The 22,422-nt window shown below is 47.8% G+C and overlaps 1 protein-coding gene across 2 annotated transcripts in view; it reads left to right on the top strand.

The window, feature by feature from the left end:
- The window catches only part of HTT (huntingtin), a 2,178,328-nt gene that overhangs the window by 728,671 nt on the left and 1,427,235 nt on the right, over window positions 1-22,422 (top strand). For both annotated transcript variants that reach the window (XM_086964158.1, XM_086964157.1), the window contains one exon: window positions 7,311-7,513. In XM_086964158.1, the coding sequence (XP_086820284.1) occupies window positions 7,311-7,513 (203 nt within the window). The remainder of the gene's footprint in view (window positions 1-7,310; window positions 7,514-22,422) is intronic.

The following is a 22,422-nucleotide window of genomic DNA, read 5'->3' as shown; positions in this document are numbered from 1 at the left end:
CCTTCCTGCTCAGGATCGAGTCGGCCCCATGCCGATGCTTCATCATTGAAATCGAAGCACGTCGTTTTGGCCAATACCACGCTGCAGAAAAGTAAATCTTCGGAGCCGAAACTTTTGATGCCAAAAAGTATGAAGACCAAAGGGAAAACGACTGACTGTTCCATACAAAGAGCCTCATTTAGGCGATCCACGGATCCCAAACAAAAAGAACTGGTTATCCATCCAGATACTGGACATATTCATGTGAAACTACCAAAGAAAAGAAAATGGGCTTACAAGAGGACTACTACAATCTTTTAAAACGCAAGAATGTGATGACCCTGGGAGGACTATAATACAGATCAGATCACAGATAATGATCTGATCTATACCCTTCCAAACCCTCACCAGCTTATGACAACATAGTGTATATAGAGCTACTTATTAGGGCTGCTCAATACCACTGGATGGAATTACACAAAGAGGCTTTTGAAGAGGATTTTCTATTTGAGTTCCTCTGAGATCAGCACATACACTACCTCTGCGTAGGGGAATACTTAAAATGCTGACAACATTTTTACAGACCCTGTGCAAGCAAGACAGTAGGTGGAACCTGCACCTACTGACCGCACTTACATTAAGGGTCAACTTTCTTTAGATTCCCTGTAGTCTCTAACGCTCGAAAAAGAGCAAACTCACAAACTACAGGAGATGCCCCTCCTCCTGATAAGGAGTCGAAATTGATTGATGCCTTGGGCAAGTCCAAGTCCAAGTCAAAGGCACGGCTATGGGTTGTCCATATGCGCCTGAAATGGCAGTTCTGTACATGGCAGAATATGAACGCAGATTTGTGGACAACAACAACCCGTTCAAGTCACATATCAAACAGTGGTTGCGATACATCAACGACGTGTGGCTCCTGTGGCAGGGGAGCCACACCGAATTGATGGCATTCCACCAATGGCTAAACAGCAGACACCAGGACATAAAATTCTCTATTGAACATAGCAAGAGCAAAATGACGTTTCTCGATGTGGAAATCTCTAATGACGGAGGAAGCCTCAAAGCGTCCCTCTATAAGAAAAAGACCGACAAGAACACAATCCTACACCACAGTAGTGATCATCCCAGAAATCTCAGAGCAAATCTTCCCTATGGACAGCTCCTTAGGATAAGGAGAAACTGCTCAGAAACATCAGAGTATGACCAACATGCCCATACTTTTTGTGGAGAGATGACAAACAGAGGTTACCCCAAAAAACTCCTTAAGCATTCATACAAACGGGCACGATACACACCCCGAGAATGCTTACTAACGCAGGATAAGCACAAACCAGAGCTTGAAAAGATGGTATGCGTGACCACATATGGCCCAGACACGCACAAAATCCGACAGATGGTCCTGAAAAATTGGCACCTCCTCGAGGAACTAGAATGCCCTTTCCCGAGGCCAATATTTGCATATAAAAAGAACCAAAGCCTAGGTCAGCAACTAGTTCGTGCTGATGTGCGAATCCAAAAACCCAAAAGTGACCTCCTCTCCCAATGGGGATTGAAACCCATATCGGGTCATCACAAATGTGGTAACTGTGCCTCATGTGATACCACGATCGAAGGCACTGAATTTAACCACAAGAAAATCAAATGGAAGAATGTAGGTTTCTCTAATTGTCGGACAAAAAATGTTGTATATGTCATTGTATGCCCGTGTGATAAAATCTACATCGGGAAAACTACCCAACAGGTAAATACCCGTATCACCCAGCATCGATCTAGACTCAAAAACAAGGTACCCAATGCGCCCATGGTACAGCATTTCACAGAGGCTAACCATCGAGAAACTGATTTTAAATGGACAGTATTGTACAGTATCAATCAGTCGAAATGTCCCCCAGATATTGAAAATGTCCTCTTAACAAAAGAAGCTTATCTGATTCTTAAATTCAACAGCGCCCAAAGTGGGCTGAACACACTATCAGAAGTCTCTAGGCTCTAACTCCCTTTTAAAACTACCCCCGAAATAGTGCTCCACGCGATCCACCGCCACAGTGTTGTCTAAATAGACTCTCAAAAATTAGGCATTCTCTATGAATGCGGCCCCAGAACCACTATGAACCACTATGAACTACATGACCCACAATGCCTGGGCCGCGTCATCGATAATAACGCATGACGGCGACCATCAGATGGTCGTTTTCTCACTAAACGCCGGCACCAACACGGAAGCAGACAGCGACAGACGCGCTGCAGAACACCAGATGCCCTGAACCCCTTCCCACGACTAAAGGTAGGAGTAAACACGGGCGGCCCGCCTAGTAGCATATATTACGAGCGCCGAGTAGATGCACTCAACCCGCTCTCCCTTCCTTCTAATAGACTCAAGACACACGGCAACGTACAAATAAGAAGAAAACTCACGCCTGCCGAGGGACGCCCCTCTAAGGTAGTTTGTTTTTATGAACTTTTCCCTTAACAGTATGGCAATGGAAGTGATCGCTCTTGTGATAAAGAATTCGATTTCTTCTACACACAGGGAGCACAAACCAGAGACACATAGGAGACGAAAAATGAACCGGAAAGAGGACATACTCTAAAGGGGCAGCGGTGCTCGAATAAGGTACATCTTTTTAAGCACCGCTCACTAACCAAAGAGATCACTAGTCACCCCTTGACTTTCAAACGTTAATTCTAATACTAAATTATTCCTTAGGGTTCCCAAAACAGAAGTTAAACAAGAAGGTTGTTGAACCCACCTGAACCCGGCCAGACATAAACCACAGGTATAGAACCTTTGTTCTAAAACACATAGATCTAGTGATTTCAAATGGGCGAGAGCAACAGAACTAAGGTGTTGTTCTTTTGTGCACAGAACGATAATACATTGAAGTGATAAAGCCCTGACGAGATCCCGTTAATTTACTCAACGGGTTCAAAACGCGTCGGCATCTAGAAGGCCCCAAAAAGAACCAGGACTAATTGCGATTTTGGGAATCATTTAATTCTTTCAGTTGGCCTTCCTTATAAAAAACTTCCTTCATTGATTTTACAGTAAATAGAAGTATCGTTTTTGGCAGTTTGAACTTGATGATTCTAAAAATTGCTGCTATTTGTAAACAAGTGTGCATATATGTGTTGTAATTCTGTTCATTCATTTTTTATGTATCGAAAGTGTTGGTAACTTTGTGTGTTGTATATTTTCCATTAAGTGTTATATGTGATGTGTTTTTTTCAAACATAAAAGTTTTATGTACTTGGAAATTGAAAAGCGAAGGGTGAAACTAAATAAACCCACATATTCAGTAGTAGACCTGAGTTATGTGCTTTAAATCATTAAGCAATAAAGAATTGTGAGGAGAGCAAGTTGTATATGTTCATTTCAAAAAGGGTCCAGCCCTCCTCATGTCCCGGGACCTAACTCCTTAAGCTCAAGCGTTGGGCAAAAGAATAGCATCCCAAGCAGCCAATCACTGGCAAATTGCAAATGCGCAAGCTCTCTTAGCTCGCAACGATAGAGCTCATTATGATGAGCTAGAAAAGTTAATGCAGCTTTCACCCGACGAGCACAAAACCAAAGCACAAAACCAAAGCCAATGACCTAATTCAAGACCGAATTTTTTTTAAATTACTAATACTTCTATGAGGTGCGCCTTAGATGCAGCAGACACAAAAGCCCACGCAGTTAACAACAGTGTATTGCTACACAGACATGCTAAGAATTTCTGGGTTCAAACCCGAGGTCCAAGCCTCTATTTTGAACCAACCCTTTGATAAAGATCATCTCTTCGGTCCTACAGTGGACACTTCTCTAGAAAAGATGAAAAAAAGATACCCGAGGTCGCAAAACCCATGGGGGCTTTGAAACTCTCTTCCAATTGGGTATCCTTCCATCGCTCCTTTTAAAGGGGTGGCTCCAAAACCACTTCATCAGAAAAACCCTCCTCTTCTTACAAGGGCAATTTTCAAACACCCTCGTCAAGAGGTTAGTTTAGGGGAGGATTTAGAGGGAGCAAGGGAAGAGGCAGAGCCAGCACACACTTCCCCTTCCAACACCAAACAGTGACTTCCCTCCTCTACCCCTGATCATTACACTCATGTCGGGGGACGTCTCTCCCAATTTCTACCTGTCTGGAATACAGTCACCTCAGACAGATGGGTTCTACAAATTATCCAATATGATTATTGCCTGGAACTTACAGACACTCCCCCAAACATTCCTCCAAGATCACACACAATTTCACAAAAACATCTCGACCTTCTCAAAATAGAAGTTCTCTCTCTGTTAGAAAAAGGAGCTATAGAACCAGTCCCATTACAATATCAAGGCCCGGTGTATACTCCCTGTACTTTTTAATTCCCAAAAAAGTCGGCTCACTCAGGCCTATACCAGACCTCTGAGACCTCAATCTATACATCCAATCGATCACTTTCATATGGTGACACTCCAACAAGTACTCCCGCTCCTTCAGCGAGGTGACTTTCTGTCCACTTTGGATTTAAAGGACGCGTACTTCCATATCCGATACACCCGGCTCACCGTAAATACCTCAGGTTTGTGGTAGCGGGGCAACATTACCAATTCAAAGTACTCCCATTTGGGGTCACTACTGCTCCTAGGGTTTTCACCATATGCCTGGCAGTAGTCGCAGCTCATCTACGAAGACAACACATTCACGTCTTCCCATACTTAGATGACTGGCTCATAAAAGCCAGCACGCAAGCATACTGTCTACAACATACAAAACAGTGCAGCTGCTCCACGGTCTTGGATTCACAGTAAATCTGTCCAGGTCCCATCTCTAACCCTCTAACACGCAAGCGTATTTGGGAGCCACTCTAGATACACAAAAGGCTCTGTCCTATCCCAATCCGGACAGAATCCGCAACATTCAAATTCTACTTTGCCAGTTCCAGCCTCAACACTCATTATCAGCTTGAGTGTTCATGCAGTTACTAGGAATGATGGTGTCTTGCATCTTTATAGTCCCCTATGCAAGACTTCAAATGCGTCCCCTTCAGGAATGCTTAGCATGTCAGTGGAATCAGTCTCCCGGTCAGTTATCAGATTTAGTGTTGGTAGACGGCGCGCTCATTGCTCTCTGCAGTGGTGGAATCCACAAAACCTTTCCAAAGAGCGATTTCAAAGGCAGTGCTAACATCAGACGCATCACTCACTGGTTGAGGAGCTCATCTCCAAACTCACACAATTCAGGCCATGTGGAGCCTGCAGCAAAAGTACCTTCACATAAAGCATCGAGAGCTTCTAGCGATATTTCTAGCGCTCAAAGCCTTTCAAGTTCAACTGGTAGGCAAAGCTGTCTAGATATACACAGACAACATGACAGCAATGTATTACATATATAGAAACAGGGAGGACACACTCTCTCCAGCTGTCACAATTAGCACTGACCATTTGAAGGTGGGCCATACGTCACAAAATGAATCTCCTCGCAGAACACCTTCCAGGAGTAGACAATCAAATCGCAGTGCTGCTCAGCAGACAGAGACAACAGATCCACGAGTGGGAACTCCACCCCCGAGTTCTCCTTCCATTCGTTCAGATGTGGGGCTTCCCAGACATAGATCTATTCGCCACACACCAAAACGCAAAATGCCCAAGCTTCGCCTCCAGGTATCCACACCTATTGTCCAGAGGCTATGCACTATGGATAAACTGGTCAAGGATATTCGCCTATGTTTTTCCGCCTCTCCCACTCATTCCACAAGTGATTCAGAAGCTCAGGCAGGCGTCCCTGACACTAATCCTAGTAGCTCCCACATGGGCCCATCAACCATGGTTCACCACACCGTTGGAGCTCTCAGTAGTTCCTCACTGAAAACTACATCTTACACCCAACCTCCTCATGCAGAGCTGTGGAGAGATAAGACATTCAGATCCCTGTCATCTCAACCTTGCGATCTGATACCTGAAGTCATAGAGTTTGGCTACCTTAACTCCTGCCAGACTGCATGAACATTATCAAGGAGGCTAGACGTCCTACTACAAAGGCTGCTATTCATCAAAGTGGAAGAGGTTTGTTATTCATTGTAATAACAATCAAATCAACCCGCTCGATGCTTCAGTTCAGAATATCATCTGCTATTTACTGCATTTACAGCGTTCAAATTTAGCGTACACATTCATACGCTTACATCTTGCTGCAATAGCTGCATACCTTCAATATAGACAACATCTGTCTCTCTTCAAAGTGCCTGTTATGAAGGCATCTATGGAAAGACTCAAGAGTCAGTCCACCAAGACTTCCACCTGCCTCACGGTGGAATCTCAGTTTTGTCCTCACCAGACTGATGGGTCCACCCTTTGAGCCATTGCACAAATGTGAGCTGCAATTTCTCACTTGGAAAGTTGCTTTCCTAATAGCTATTACATCACTGAGGAGAGTAGGTGAGCTTCAGGCACTAACCATAGAGGAACCATTTCTCTATCAATCAATCTGTTGAATTGGCTGTGTTCTTCCCTCAACCAGATTCTGTGGTAGAACATGCTCTGCACACTTTAGACGTTAAAGAGCATTACTCTATTACATAGAAAGGACAAAACCTTTTCTTAAAACGAAACAACTCTTTGTGTTTTTTGCTCCACCTCATTAAGGCAATCCCATCTCAAAATCAGATATTGCACAGAGGATAGTCAAATGTATTCAGACATGCTATGCAGAAGCAAAACGGATTTTAACAATTTCCCCTAGAGCTCACTCCACTCGCAAACTAGGGGCTTTTATGGCTTTCGTATGAAGCATTCCCATTGATAACATCTGCAAAGCTGGAACATGGTCTACATCTCACACATTCACAAAACACCATTGTGTAGCTGTGTTAGCAAGACAGCAGTCTAGTGTGGGCCAGGCTGTTTTACGGGTACTCTTTCAAAACTCTGAAACAGCTTAGCCACCGCGGGTTGAGATTACTGCTACATAGTCTATGCAAAGCAGGTGATCTACAGCTCACATGCCTCTGATGGAAAATGCTACTTACCCAGTATGCATCTGTTCTTGGCATGTAGAGCTGTAGATTCAGATGCGCCCACCCTCCTCCCGGGTACCTATACCTGTTGCAGTGATATCTTATTTAGATACATACAAATGGACATCTCTATTCTACTACCCTTACTAACTCCATTATCACCCTCTGCTGGAAAACAATCTAACAATGAACCTACAGCTCTACATGGCGAAGAACAGATGCATACTGGGTAAGTAGCATTTTCCTTTTGTGGCCAATAGAAAGTTACTTTGTGTAGCTCTAAAAGTATTCATATCACATAGAAATCAATTTACCTTATTTCAAAAGTAACCAACGTTACATTCTTACAGCTACTGCACCAAAGTGTTTAAAAAATACATGGAATGCTGAAGAAGAAACAAATGGAGCAACCAATAAGCAGGAGGAACCATGGCCGGCTCTGGGGGATCGGACTCTTGTTGTCATGGTAGAACAATTGTTTTTCCATTTGATGAAAGTAATCAACATCTGTGCCCATGTGATTGATGATGTAGCTCCAGGACCAGCTGTTAAGGTATGATAATTTATACAAATATATGTTTCTCCCCTTTTACCCTAATATCTTAGTAAAAGCTTAAACTTTGTATTTTACTTATGATACAACTTGACTTACAACTTGGCTGCCCTCATGATTCATATGTATGAAAAGATGTGTCCATGACGCACTCATAATCTAAATACACATCTGGTAGAGACTTCTATCCGCATATTCCTCACCTTATACTTATTCCCAGTAATCAGTCTGAGTCAGGAAATGGTTTCATGAGTAATTAAGCTGCACGCTGGTAGCTCCACGTGGTGTCGTCGGCATCGTCTTCCCTGGATGTGATGTGTGCGGAGCCTAAATAGGCGTCAACCCAGTGTGCTGATGTCAGTTCTTTTCTTTCCATGCCAGTCAGTGCAGATCCAGAGAGAGCAACCCCTTCAGTCACTTTCTGACTGTGCTTTTTTGAACTCTTAGGCAAAGCTTTTTTAAAAGTTCTTCTCCTGGTGTGGCAGAGATGTCCGTTAGGAAGGGGCTTCAAACCCCTTGCCATCGACTGATGTTGGTGATGACCCATACCTTGTATGCCTTTGGTGCTTGGAAGACGACCATGACGCGAAGACCAATTGCTATGCTGTGCACCCCAAAGCCTTGAGGTCATGATCCCTCAAACTCCTTGCCACCTGATGAACGATGCTGCAACGCTCTCATTCCCGCTCGAGAGCGAAGTACCTCATCGCATTTCAAGTCGATGAGGTACGAGAGAGCTTCGACAATTGAGGCTTGGCTCCGCAGGTAAACCAGCGTCTGCAGTTCAGCGATTCCCTGAGTTTCTGGGAGCCAGAGCGAACCCCCACTCACCTCCACAAGTTTTATACGGCCTTGCGCCTGATATTTGAGCATCTCGCTCCCTCCGGCGGGTCTTGGAGGGGGACCCACTGGTTCGATGCCAGCAGCTTCTGCCCCGGCACCAGTTGGGCCTCTTGGATCCACAGATGGAGCTGGACTGGCACCGGTCATAACACTTCTACCTTCCTCAGTGCCAACCCTGATACTGACCTTAATGGCGCCGCCTGCCCCATTCTGATCCCCGACTCCGACACAGAGGCAGAGGAGCATCGTCTGACTCCTGCACCAACTGGATGCTTGCCTTCCTGGACAGAGCCTTAGCCCTATTCCTATGGGCTAGGACTCTGAGAGGATTGGGAGGGATCTTTGGACCTTAAGGAATAACAGTCCTTAAATCCTCTGATGGACTGGTGTGAGTACTTTGTAGTGTAGTTCCTATACTCCCAATAGGCCCTGCGCATTGGAATAACATAAACGACAGTGTAGACGTAGGACTGAGGTCGACTAGGTCTCTATTGAATATGTTAGACTTAATTATGAAATGCCAGCTAGCTCAGAAACTTTCTCGAGTAAACAAGAAGGTGCTAACTTTCCTGAATAGACAAAGGATTAGTTTCTGACAACCGCATAAACATGACAACTTTGCTCCCCCAGAATAAGGAGTATATCTCCAGAGTCAGGGAAACAATAGATAGCTATTTCACTCAGTTAATCGTGCATGCCTAGTTTCACCAGGAGTGCAGAGAAATAGAGAGCTGGGCGTTTTCAATAAAAAGGTTATTTATCCAGTATTATGGGTATCTTTCATAGATTCACATGCCTGAATCATTCCCCGTCGTCGGGGTGGGAGTCCCCGGTACATAATAACAGTAATGTCATATATACATATACATACTAATAGGCCAGAGGCCTCACATTAGTAACCTATCCAAGTCCTTTTGTAAAAAGGACCAAACTTTGGCCATGAGCCAATCAGCTACTACCACCCTCTAGAACCTTCCTGGAAGGAGCCCTAGTCCCTCAGATTTTCTACCGCACGTCGTGCTAAGGGAGTCTCTACTGAGCTCTGCTCAGCTTTCTGATATTTCTAGATTTATTCCATATTTTTCTCTTCAATATTACTCTTGTGGAGGAGTGCTAGAGTCAACTATGTCTACCACTCCTAAAAAAGGGCTCTTTAGACCCTGTGCCTCGTGTAGTAAGCTGAGACTGCATGTAGATGACAAACATGAAGACTGCCTCTACTGTCTCTACCCTGAACATTCTGCCAAGGATTGTAAGGTCTGGCGCACTTTCTCTGTCAAGACTTTAAAAGACAGAGAGGGACGCCTGCTTCTGTGGCTTCAGAGACTAAAGGACAAGGATCAAACAGTCTCTTCAGGTGAGAGCGAGTGTTCCTTCAGGAGCTCACACTCCTCTGCCAAAAGGCCAAGACAGACATCTCCAGGTCCGTCTAATATGCCACCTCAAAAGAAGACGCCAAAGTCTTCAGAGGGTCGTCCAAAAAGTCTCTTCAGGAAGCCACCTTCAAGAAGCCTGTGCTGGTGTCTTCTGCCATGCCTGTGACAGCGTCGATAGTAACCATATCTACGTCGACAGCATCAGCCTTCACCACCTTGTCGACAACTACCTCAGCATCGTCGTCGACGGGTAGGTCTATTACATCTATAATTCCTGTCAAAAAAGCGTTGACGACTCCTCCTTCAACGACAGCTTCCACGTCGACGAAGTCGAAGCCATCGACGTAGACACCAGCGTCGACAAAGCCGTCGACGACGAGATCGTCGACGAAGCCATCATAGACAGCTCCAGCGTCGACGCCACCGTCGACGAAGAAACCATCGTCGACGACGCTACCGTCGGCGACGCCGTCGGCGACGGAGAGGACAGAGATGTCTGCTGTGGCTGTCAGCATCCCACCGTCGATGACCACCCCGTCGACGGGCCCGTCGACGGAAGACTCTCCTAAGCTGAAGTATACTTATACACACTTCAGGCTGTCAACGCGTATGTTGACGCCAGAGGTTACGTCTCCTAGCAGAGTCCATCCACTGCCACCGGTCCACTTACTGGAGACTGAGGATTCTGATGATGGTGCCATGTTCCACACTGCAACAAGTCCATCACAGCTCAATGTCAAGGTCCATGAGAGTTCGGATTGCGAAGACCTGGGTCAGGCAGAAGTGCCATAGCAGGAGGAATATCAACCGCCTCCTCCTTCACAACCTATGGTGTGCCTCCCGGCCTCAATAGTCACGGACCTCCAATTCCTCATAGCGACTACAAGCAGCGGTTTCCGCCTACTCCGCCTCCTTCAGTAGTGCCACCGCATCTTGTGACACCAGCTCTTCCTCCTCGCCCTAGACCACCACCGCTGGTCATTCGTCCGGATCCTGTGGCTTTGCCTCCACTACCGTCTTCTGATGAAGAAGAAGAGGAAGCAGTAGGAGAAGATGAAGAAGGCCAACAGGAGGAGGGAGAAATAGGGGATGATGAGTGGAATAACGATGTCATTACAGATCCGACATCCCCAGACCAGGCACAGGCGGATTCACCCCCAGAAGATATCGGGGGGTTTCAAAATGTTGTAGAGAGAGCAGCAACAAGGTTCCAAATACAGATGACCACGCAACCTCAGGATTGCTTCCTATATGACTTTAAAGAGCCATTCAAGAAGGCGGTTCGGTCAATCCCTAATATTGATTACATCTGGGACCAGGGGGTAAAAATAATGAAAAACCCCTCTTCTTTACTACCAGTGCCGACCAGGCTTGATAAGAAGTATAAGGCCCCGAACACGGCTCCGGCATGTCTTACAGGCCATACCAAACCGGACTCCGTTATTGCTCAGGCTGCGCAGCGGAAATCCAACAATCCATCGACTGCGCCTCCAGATAAGTAAGGCCGTAAACTAGATAACATCGGGAAGAGGTTCTCGTCGATGTCGGCCCTTACTGTCAGGGCGGCAAACTCACTAGCGCTCTTAGGGCGTTACAATCGCCAGATGTGGGCGGATGTTGCCCCATATCTAGGCACACTGCCAGAGGAGCAGAAAGAAGAGGTAAAGAAGATCCTCCTTGAGGGAGAGCGGTCCGCCTCGAAAATGATTGACATCGCGATGGATATCGCCTCTACAGGATTTCGGCAGCTGGCGGGGTCAGCAGCGTTCCTTAGGCACCAGGGCTGGCTGAAAGCTACATCTTTCCGGCCGGAGGTACAGACCAAAGTACTGGACATGCCGTTTGACGGAGAGCTGCTCTTTGGGGAGCATATTGATGAGATGCTGCAGGGTATCAAGAAAGATACTGAGACCGCAAAAGCCCTGGGTACCCTCCAGTACAAAAATACTTCTTTCGGGGCTCCAGAGGAAGAGGCCAGCAGACAAGAGGTGGCTATCAGGGATACAAATCCTCCTACGGCTCGTCCCAGCAATACAAGCCTCAATACCAACAGAGGCAGCAACAAGGCCAGTCCTCATACAATAAGTCTTCCTTTCGAGGAAGAGGAGGAAAGAAAGAGTCCGCCAGAAGGCAATGACTTCTTTCTCCAACAGGCCTCCACTTCTTCTCCACATTACGTAGTTGGAGGGAAAATTGCCAACTTCCTCCACAATTGGCAAAGAATAACGACGGGTCGATGGGTTCTCCAGCTAGTTCGGTTCGGCCATACTCTGGAGTTCGTGGAAACTCCTCCTTCGAATCCCCCATGTCCCATGCAGCACAAGAATCTACATCTCCTTCAAGCGGAACTCTCACTAATGCTCCAGAAATGAGCCGTAGAAAGAGTTCCCAGAGGTCAGAGGGGGAAAGGATTCTATTCCCGGTTCTTCGTAATACGAATAAAGGAGAAGAAATGGAGACCTATATTGGATCTAAGGAACCTCAACAGATACCTCAAAAACAATCGTTCCGTATGGTATCCATTCAGGAGGTGTTACAGCTACTCAATTCCAAAGATTTCATGGTGTCCTTAGACCTCCAGGACGCCTATTTTCACATACTCATCCACAAAAGTTACCTCCAATACCTAAGGTTTGCAGTGGCGGGCAGACATTACCAATTCAGAGTATTAATATTCGGCCTGAAGTCGGCGTCACGCATTTTTACGAAATTCCTATCTCCAGTGGCAGCGTACCTTCACCAGCACCATCACCAGGTATTCTCCTACTTGGACGACTGACTCATCAAGTCTCCTACTCTAGAAGGCTTGAACAGATCTTCCAACGCCTGTCTTCAGCTCTTCGAGAGCCTGGGGCTTACGCTCAACCAGGAAAAGTCAGTACTGCAGCCCTCTCAACGCCTCACTTTCCTGGGAGCAACTCTAGGCACGCATCAGGAGAAGGCCTTCCCATCACAGGAGCGTCAGGTCAAACTGAGGTCTCTGACAGCCCACATTCAGGTCAAAAAGACCATCAAGGTGCGACTCTTCAAGTCATTGCTAGGAATGATGTCCTCCAATATCCTCCTAATACCACACTGCCGCCTCCGTATGCGTCCCTTACAGGAGGCGTATCATCTCAGTGGATCCAGTGTACAGGATCATTCGACGATCTTATCAGGATCACTCCGTTCATGGTAAAGGCCCTGCACTGGTGGCTTCAAACAAAAAACCTGAACCAGGGCATTCCATTCCTACTTCCAATCTCCCCACACGTGATAACAACAGATGCATCATTGGAAGGATGGGGTGCGTTCCTGCAGGAACTTCAGATACACGGTCAGTGGTCGCTGGCAGAAAAACAGCTCCAAATCAACCTGCTAGAGTTGAGGGCAGTATACCTGGCACTTCGAGCATTCCTGCCCCAGATCAGGAACTCCCCAGTGCTTTTGAGGACGGACAACACCACCACAATGCACTATCTAAACAAGCAAGGGGGAACTCAATCCATGACTTTGTCTCAAGAATCACAGCGAATTTGGAAGTGGCTACTCCAACACGACATTTCACTGAGAGCGGAGTATGTCCCAGGAGCAGACAACACCCTGGCGGACTCACTAAGCAGGCAACGCTCCATTTGCCACGAGTGGGAGCTCGACCAACATGCTCTCGACGCAGTATTCTCCCGATGGGGCAGACCTCACCTGGATCTATTAGCGACGGAGAAATGCCAACATTATGCAAGCTGGCTTCCCCAGAAAGGATCTCTCGGGGATGCATTTTTGATCGCATGGTGCAACGTCTTTGCTTACGCTTTTCCTCCATTTCCCCTGATCCCCAGTGTCCTCCGGAAACTGAAAGCAGAGCATTGCACCCTGATCCTGGTAGCCCCAGCGTGGCCGCACCAACACTGGTTTACAGAACTCCACATTCTGTCGCTGGAGCCTCCGATTCCATTCAGGCCTTACCCGCATGTCCTCACTATGAACCAGGGGCAAGTCCAGCATCCAGATCCGACATCTCTCAGATTATCGGCTTGACTCCTGAGTTCAGAGAGTTCCAGGACTTAGATATCCCTCAGGACTGCAGGGTCGTCTTAGCCCAGGCCCGGGCTGACAGTACCAACAAGACGTATTCCCTTAAGTGGAAGAGATTCTGTTTGTGGTGTAAAGCTAACAAACTACACCCATTCTCGTCATCTCCGGCACAACTTCTGCCTTACCTGCTTCACCTGGCCAACTCGGGATTGGCCCACGCCTCAATCAAAGTCCACCTGGCTGCCATATCTCGGTTCAGGCGCTCTTGTCTGGTATTTACCTATGGTCCAATAGACTGGTCAAGCAGTTTCTGAAAGGCTTATTCAGGACTTATCCTCCAGTGAGACCGTTACCACCTACATGGCAACTCAATGTTGTCTTGGCTCAGTTGATGAAACACCTCTTTGAGCCAATGCATAAAGAAGATCTCAAATACTTGTCATGGAAAACAGCTCTTTTACTGCCTCTCACGTCAGCAAGGAGGGTGAGTGAACTGCAGGCTTTCTCTATTCAATACCCGTTCCTTCAGTTCAAATAGGACAGAGTCATTCTACGGACTAACCCCAAATTCATACCAAAGGTTCCGTCTGCTTTTCATCTAAACAAACCTATTGTCCTGAGATCTTTCTTCCCGATCCTTCTTCAGCAGCGAAGAGAGCTCTACATTCCTTAGACCTGAAAAGATGTCTGAAATTATACATTCATAGAACGGAACAATTTCGCAAGTCCAACCAATTATTCATTGCCTTCAGCAGGCCCAGGAAGTGCCTACCATTGACAAAGCAGAGCATTTCAAGATGGATCTCTGCGGCCATCGCCTTCTGCCTCCAGCAGGCGGGGCATCCTCTGCCCTCCAAGGTTCGGGGTCATTCCACTAGAGCGGTTTCCACCTCCATGGCGCTCTTTTCTGGGGTGCCCATTGTCGACATTTGCAGAGCGGCGACATGGAAGACACCACATACGTTCACCAAGCACTACTGCTTGGATTCGGAACTTATGAAGGATGCAGCAGTGGGACAGGCGGTGGTCTATCATCTATTTCATTAGAGGTGAGCCTTCTTCCTTTCATCCCACCTTTCCAATGACCTAATTGCACATTTCCTATCCTGCTACTGTTTGCAGTTTGTGTTGCACTACTGATAAGTGATTATCAAGTATCTTACATGCTATATTATGTGAAATGTGCTGCCTATTGCTTGCTACTCTGATTCAGGCATGTGAATCTATGAAAGATACCAATACTGGATAACTGCAGTTTCAGGTAAGTAACGCATTTCTTATCCAGTATTGGTATCTTTCATAGATTCACATGCAACCCACCCGCCTCCCCTGGAAGGGCTCACCTTGGTTCTCTCAGTAGGTACTACTTAGCACTGTGCTTACGAATATCTGAGGGACTAGGGCTCCTTCCAGGAAGGTTCTAGAGGGTAGTAGTAGCTGATTGGCTCCTGGCCAAAGTTTGGTCCTTTTTACAAAAGGACTTGGATAGGTTACTAATGTGAGGCCTCTGGCTTATTAGTATGTATATGTCTATATGACATTAGTGTTATTATGTACCGGGGACTCCCACCCCGTCGACGGGGAATGATTCAGGCATGTGAATCTATGAAAGATACCAATACTGGATAACTGCAGTTACAGGTAAGTAACACATTTCTTATTGAACAGTCTTCTTTCTCATGCAAGAGAAGTGAATTGCCACAATTGCAATACTTGTCATAAAGTAAAGTGCATACAGTAAAATTAGTATTATGAAATAATACTGTAAAAGCATTTATATGGTTTCTAAGCCATAAGATACTTAAAATGGATAAAATACATACAATGATAAAATAATGACTAAACATACTCAACAGGTGTTTCTAAGATACGCCTACCCCGGTGTACCTAACCTAAGTCTAGTACAGGGAAGGAGTAGATGAGTTATAGTTTTTACCATGAATCTGAATCAAGAATTCTCTATGGGTCTAATCAGCTCCGTACCTTGGTTATAGAATGAAGGAGGTCTTGTATCTCTTTCTCAGGACTCGATCTCCCAGCAACCCGCAAGGGTGACAGGGAAACACTGGAGCTGGATTTCTTGGCAGGAGAAAAGACAGCGTCTCTCTCAGTGCGTCAGTGGGAGAGTCGGCTTCCTTCAGCACTCGCATCAGCAGGGCATCAGGCAAGTAGTTAGTCGATCTGCTCCAAAACCACTGTGTCTTGCTTAAGGCAGATGCTGGTATATTTATACTTGGAAGGTTTCGAGCTTGATGTAAGGTTGGACATAAGACATCACTAAGAACTTGCAGTTCTTTCAGACTCCAGGAGTTCTAGGACAAATCAATACCGAAGCAGGGGGAATTCCTGGGCTGCTGGAGGCTTGGTTTGTTTAAGAACGCGTTGTGCTTTCTAGGAGTCTATGGGAGTAGCCTTGCCGTATTTGGACTGCATTGGCTATGTCTTAATATGGGTATGATTCTTATGCCTATATAAGGATATGATTTGATATAACCACATAAGGGCAAGAAATCGGGAATATTTACTAGAGTCCTAGAATCATCTACAGCACCCACTCCACGTATAATGTCCATCATTACTAAATACTAGCAATGTTTAAGCATATCTATGCATGTGTTTTCCATCCCACCCCAAAATACATAAAATGCATTTGAAATGGTATATACACGAAAAATTAGTATTATACTGTACGTTTTTTGTAAGCAGTGATGTCATTCAGATAATGCATATATTGTACATTTAGAATGTTGGCTGAATGAATCACAAAATTTACATTTATGAAATGGCTCTTAATACAGAAGAGAAGGTCGAGACCATTTCATCACATAGTTATATAAGACTGTACATGTGCTAGAGATAAGTAAAAATATTGTCTCTAGAGTTTCTAAAAATAGAAATCTTGTTCTCTAAGAATAGTTCTACTTTAAGCAGAGTATCATGCGCCAAAAAGGTAAATATTTTGGGAACTTGAAAAAATCAATTTCGCTCTCTGGGGAAAAAAATAGTTCCAAAGTTTTTTAGTGTTAGACCTGTCAGCCTCAGGGTGGTCTCCCCTACATTTTTGCCTTTTTGCCTCCCATTTTTAACTTACCGTTTGTTGGACTTAGGACTCTGGGCGCCTCACCACTGCTAAACAGTGCTGAGGTGCAGATGCTCTCCCCTAAAACCTTGTGAGGCTGGCATATCTGCCACAAGCCACTGCTACCACAGGAAGGCCAGTCCTCCATAGGCTAATATTGGGAACCTCCCCTTATGGGATAACTTCTGACATGGACCTAATAAGTCTGTCATGTTTGGTCTTGTTGGACTCGGGCGGGGAACCCTTTCCAATGATATATAGGGTTTGGGCATTACTACGCTAGGGACCCCACTTTTATAAAAGTGGACCTTTTCCGGCCTACACTTAGATTAGGCTCTGCAGACTCCCCCCTCCCCTCCCCTCTGCATACTGATAGCCTGCCTGGGTTGGGAGGTGGGAGTGGTGATTCACACCTTCTTCCCTGGGATGAGCTGTGATGGGCTGCCCACTGTAGCCTTAACGTCCTGTCTCTCGTCACTGTGACAGCTAGGTCAGGGAAGGCAGGGAACATACCAGCACTCCACGGACTCTTCCAGAAACCCCTGCCCCCAGACCCTTCCAGAGACTTCCACCACTTTCTAGCCCCTGGACTGTAGAATATATAAGGGAGGGTCCTGGCCTCACATTCTTGTTACACTGCTGGACCTGGAAGAATCCCTGCTGGAGTGAGGACTGCTGCGCAAGAGGATTGCCGCTGGGAAGGAGGCTGACTGCACCAAGGAACTGCTGCCCCACAACCTGCTGAGCTGCCCTACTGTCTGCTGATCCTGCCCTGCATGGGAGACTGCAACTTCACCACCAGAGTGTCTCCACAACATCCCAAAGGAACTACTTTTCTTTGAACCACATTTTAAAGAGTCTTCAACCTTTTAACGATTGCCTTTTTGGGACTGCACCCTTTTTAAGCTAAAGGAAACTACCTGTCCTTGGACCACAGCGTTTTATAGACTGTCCTTTGGAACAGCAACAACACTCTCAAGATTTGCCCTGCAACGCTGTGCCTGCCCTCAGCACTGCTTGCCCCGTGATCCTCCCGAGGGCTCTGTGATTGCCTCTGCTTCTGGCGCAAGCCAACTGAAACTGGCCCTGAGGTCACTGCCACTGGGACCGGAGCGCGCTGTGTAGCGCTGAGAAGCGAAGCGCTGCGTGAAAGGAGGCTCCGTCGTTTCCCTGGACTTGGAGGCACTGTTAAGCGCTGGGCTAAAGGAGCGCTGTGTGGCCGTGACCCCCACCCGTGCAGTGCCTGCTGAGCCCGAGGCCCCAGGGGGAGAGGAGCCTCACGCCCGCAACCACCACCCCAGATAACGTCTCGGTGCAACCAGGCTGCTGCGAGGGTGCGGGGTGCGGGTTGGCCGGGCACCTGGAGTGTGAGCTTTGTGCTTGGCTGGGAACCGTCCTTCACTGACAGGCCTACGGGGGCATAATTACTTGGTAATTGACACTGGGGCATTTTTTAGCATTACCTGCAGCGCCTGGGCAGCCGCACTTTCTACGCTGGGAGCATCATTTCTATGAGAGGCACACTTATTACGCTACAAGGGAACTTTGGCCTAAGAACCTTCCCCTAGTGAATTTTGACCATAAGAACCTACCTCAAGTGAACTTTTCCCATCCAAGGACACTGTGAGAAAGACATTACCAGCAGGAGCCCTTGGCACAACTGAGCTTTTGGTGATTTGATCAGGTCTGGGAACTGGATTCCTTCTGATTGGTTATTGATCTTGCTTGGAAACTGGAATCCTTTTTATTATTGATCAGGCCTGGGAACTGGATTCATTCTTATTGATTATTGATCTTGTTTGGAAACTGGAATCCTTTTTATTATTGATCTTGCCTGGAGCTGGATTTACCTGCTTTTGATTCTCGCATATCTTTTAGATAAAGAAATTCTTATTCTTATACAAAACTGGTGTGGTATTCCTTTTGTGAGTGTTTTTACTGTGTCATCGCCGTTGTGTGTTGCACAAATTCTTTACACATTGCCTCTGGAGTTACGCATTTGCTGCTCTGCGCCAAGCTACCAGGTCGGAAGTGGTGGTCCCTACTTGGACTGGGGTACATACCTCTGCCAACTAGAGACTCCGGTTCTAACATTGGTGATCGAGCGGTGGGATAGGACTTGTGCTTGTGTAACACCACGTGACTCAATGTACACCACAACCCTACACCTGACTCCACTGAATTTTTGTCTACCCTCTCCAATTGACGTTTTGATTTTTTTTTTAATTCTCCCTGACTGGCTGTCTTTTTAAAAGTCCTTTTGCCTAAGTCCCATTTGATTTTCTCTACGAACGTCTGAGGTCCTACCTGGCAAGATGGAATTTGAGCTGGCCAACCTGGAAACGTACACGGCGGCGCAGCTCAAGGAATTCTGCGAAGAGAAAAGGGTGCCCTTCAAGCAAGGCGCTAAGAAGACAGAGCTTCAGAAAGCCTTGAGGGCATGGGTAACTGCCCACCCAGAAGGAGAAGTTGAAGGGAACGGGCAGGGAGCGGAGAACGGCGCCACGGGAGAACTTGACCTACTGCCCTTGGTGGAAAATGGCAACTTGTTACCAGGTACAAGGGTACCTTCCAGGGCAGGCAGTAGTGTGTCAGTAAGGACCCTGTCCTCCAGAGAATTTGGAGGACAGGAGAGAGGAGAGACAGTTTAAATTGGAACTCGCCAAATTGGAAAGGGAGCGTGAGAAAGAAAGGTGGGCCATGGAGGAGAAGAAACATACCCATGAGATCAACCTGAAGGAACTGGAAATTCGAGCCCTACAAGCAGGGTCAAACAGCATCAAGAGTGATGGCAGCATACCGACGGAAGCTTCACGTGAGTCCAGGGTCTTTATGCCTAAAGATGTGATGGCCAGTTTTAAGGTGGGGGATTATATTGATAAGTGGTTAGCTGCCTATGAGGTGTCACTAAGAGCCCCTGGGGTCCCAGAGAGTCACTGGGGGGGTGGTCTGTACAAGTACATACCTCCGGAAGTTAGGGACACACTCCTTAGCCTAGAAAAGGAAGACCAGACCAACTATTCTGTTATGAAAGAAGCATTGCTTAAGAGGTTCGGTCTTACCCCTGAGAGGTATAGGCAGAGGTTTAAGAATAGCCACAAACTTCCCACACAGAACTGGGTAGATTTCCTGGACTACGCCAGTAAAGCTTTAGAGGGCTGGGTGAGGGGCAGCAATGTGCATGACTAGGAAGGATTGTATAACTTGTTTTTAAGAGAGCACCTTCTAGAGAAATGTTTTCCAGAGCTGCGCCAACACCTGGTTGACCGCAAGTTGACCCATCCTAGGAAGCTTGCGGAGGAGGCGGACACCTGGGTCAGTACCAGGGTGTCCAACAAGGGTTCTGGGGGGGACTCCCAAAGGGGTGGTCAGGGTTCCCACCAGAAGAAAGAGGGGGGAGATAACAAGAAAGATTTCTCCAAAGGCCCCCAAAATAATTCACAAGGGAAAGGGTCTGGGTATCAGCCCCAATCTGGCCACCAGAAGCCCACTTATACTGACAAAGGTCAGCAGCCCAGAATTGTCCGGTGCTATGAGTGTGGTAAACTTCGACACTACAAGGGGGATCCCAAGTGTCCCAAGAGAGCACCACAGGCCACTGGAGGTAAAAACCCCGGGGTGGCTAGTGTAGCGCTTGGGGAGGAGCTGTCCCTAGATGATGGGAGTGAGGGGCAGGGCATTTCCTAGTGTCTCTGGGGACAGTGACATGGTTCCTAAGGTCCATGTGCCCTCAAATACTACCAAGTATAGGCAGTGGGTCATCCTCAATGGTCGGGGTGGAGGCCCTGAGGGACAAAGGTGCCAGCATGACTATGGTAAGGAGTCAGCTGGTGTCCGCAGAGCAAATAATTGCTGATGCGTTCCACCCAGTTGTGATGGCTGACAACAGAGGGGTCACTATCCCATAGCACAGGTTCCATTCGAGTGGGGAGGGGTTTCAGGCCTTTTAAGAGTTGCGGTGAGCCCTGCCATGCCAGTGGACTATCTGTTAGGGAATGACTAAGAGCATACTGCCTGGAAGGAGGTAGAGCTCAAAGCGCATGTGGAGATGCTGGGGTTACCGGAGTGGATTTGTGCTACCACACGGTCTATGGCTGCCCGGAAAGGGAGTCAACCAGGGCTGGAGCCTGGACAAATGGCCCAGCCAGCTTCTAAGAAGGGAGGAGCCAGAGGGCGTGGGAAGCCCGCCCCGGGGCAGTCACCCCGTGAGATGGATGGGGCACCTGAGGAGGTTGCACCGGAGTCCGCGGAGGGGGACGTTGCTCCCTTGGGGGACTTACCTACCCCTGCAGAGTGGCAGGTGGAAGGAGTGCCCACCAGGGAGGAGTTTTGCCGGGCACATAAGGAGTGTCCTACCCTTGAGGGCATGAGGCGACATGCCGAAGCCCAAGCAGCAGGCAATGCCTCCGCGAAGTATCATATTTACTGGGAGGGGGCGCTAGGTGGCGCCAGACCAAGATGGCCGCACTGGAGTGAAGCTCCTGCCTGACCGAGCACTGTAACCGCTCCTACAGTTATCCTGTCCAGCTAGTCCACGACACTCACCTTCCCAAAGTGTCGGGAACGCCGTGCTGAACCCAGCGGTACCCCTCTTGTGGCTGATGGACGGACTGGGGCGGAATTATCTGCTGGAGAACCCGCGCCGCGCCGGCGCCCGGAGGTGCCTGTGACCCTGAGGCGGACTGCTGCGCCAGGCGACCCCGGGGTTCGGGGGCCTACTCGCGAGGAGGAGCGCGACCTGCCTTTCCCTCCAGACGCTGTGCACACCTGTCGTAGAGCGCCGGCGGAACTACCTCGGAACCAACGCTGGATCAGCCTGGGCTCCTGCAGCGGTGAGCGGTACCGGAGAGTGGGGGGGAGGCAGGAACGATCTGCTTCTGAGACCGGCCAGGCTTTATGCGCGCTTCCCGCGTGTGGCCGCCGGGTGTTCTCTGTGGCCGGGGAGGCGTGGAGACTGAACTGCAGGGAACGTGGGCAGGGCCGGTCCTAGCCATGGGCGGTATGGGCAGCTGCCCAGGGCCTCGCGCTCAGGGGGGCCCCTCCGCCGGCCCCGCAGTTGCGGGCAGCGCCAGCGGGAATACATATATTATAATCATGGGCAGGAGCAATAAGCGCTGATGCACTGTCGTTGCGCTCGCGCAGGGGCCGGGCCACAGCAGACAGTAAAAGTAAGGCAGGGAAGGAGGTCGGGAAAAACGGGAAACACCCATTACAACGACGGTGTTTTCACGCGTGCCATCGCAACGCGACTTTCACATCGCAAGAGGCATTACATCGCATGGTTTTAGAACGCATGCTACTGCTGCGCACTCACATTAACATCGCTAGCCATAACAACGTGCGAGTGCCGAGATCGGATTGCTGACATGTATAAAAAGCTGAGTGCCGAAATAATACATTATTGATGCGGAATGCCGACATGTATAAAACGCAGTGACATGTATAAAACGCACAGTACCGAAATAAAAATTATTGATGCGGTCCACTGATGCGTGCCACTTAGATGACTGTGCCGGTGACATGGGAGATGGTACACAGGAGGTGACTGCTGTGCCGGTGATGTCATAGCAATAGCCACAGGGGTGCTGCAATGACTT

The sequence above is a fragment of the Lissotriton vulgaris genome, chromosome 3_2, assembly GCF_964263255.1.
Source record: "Lissotriton vulgaris chromosome 3_2, aLisVul1.2, whole genome shotgun sequence".
Taxonomy (NCBI): Eukaryota; Metazoa; Chordata; class Amphibia; order Caudata; family Salamandridae; genus Lissotriton; species Lissotriton vulgaris.
The sequence above is the reverse complement of the archived record's forward strand: the minus strand, read 5'-3'. Positions and strand labels throughout refer to the sequence as shown.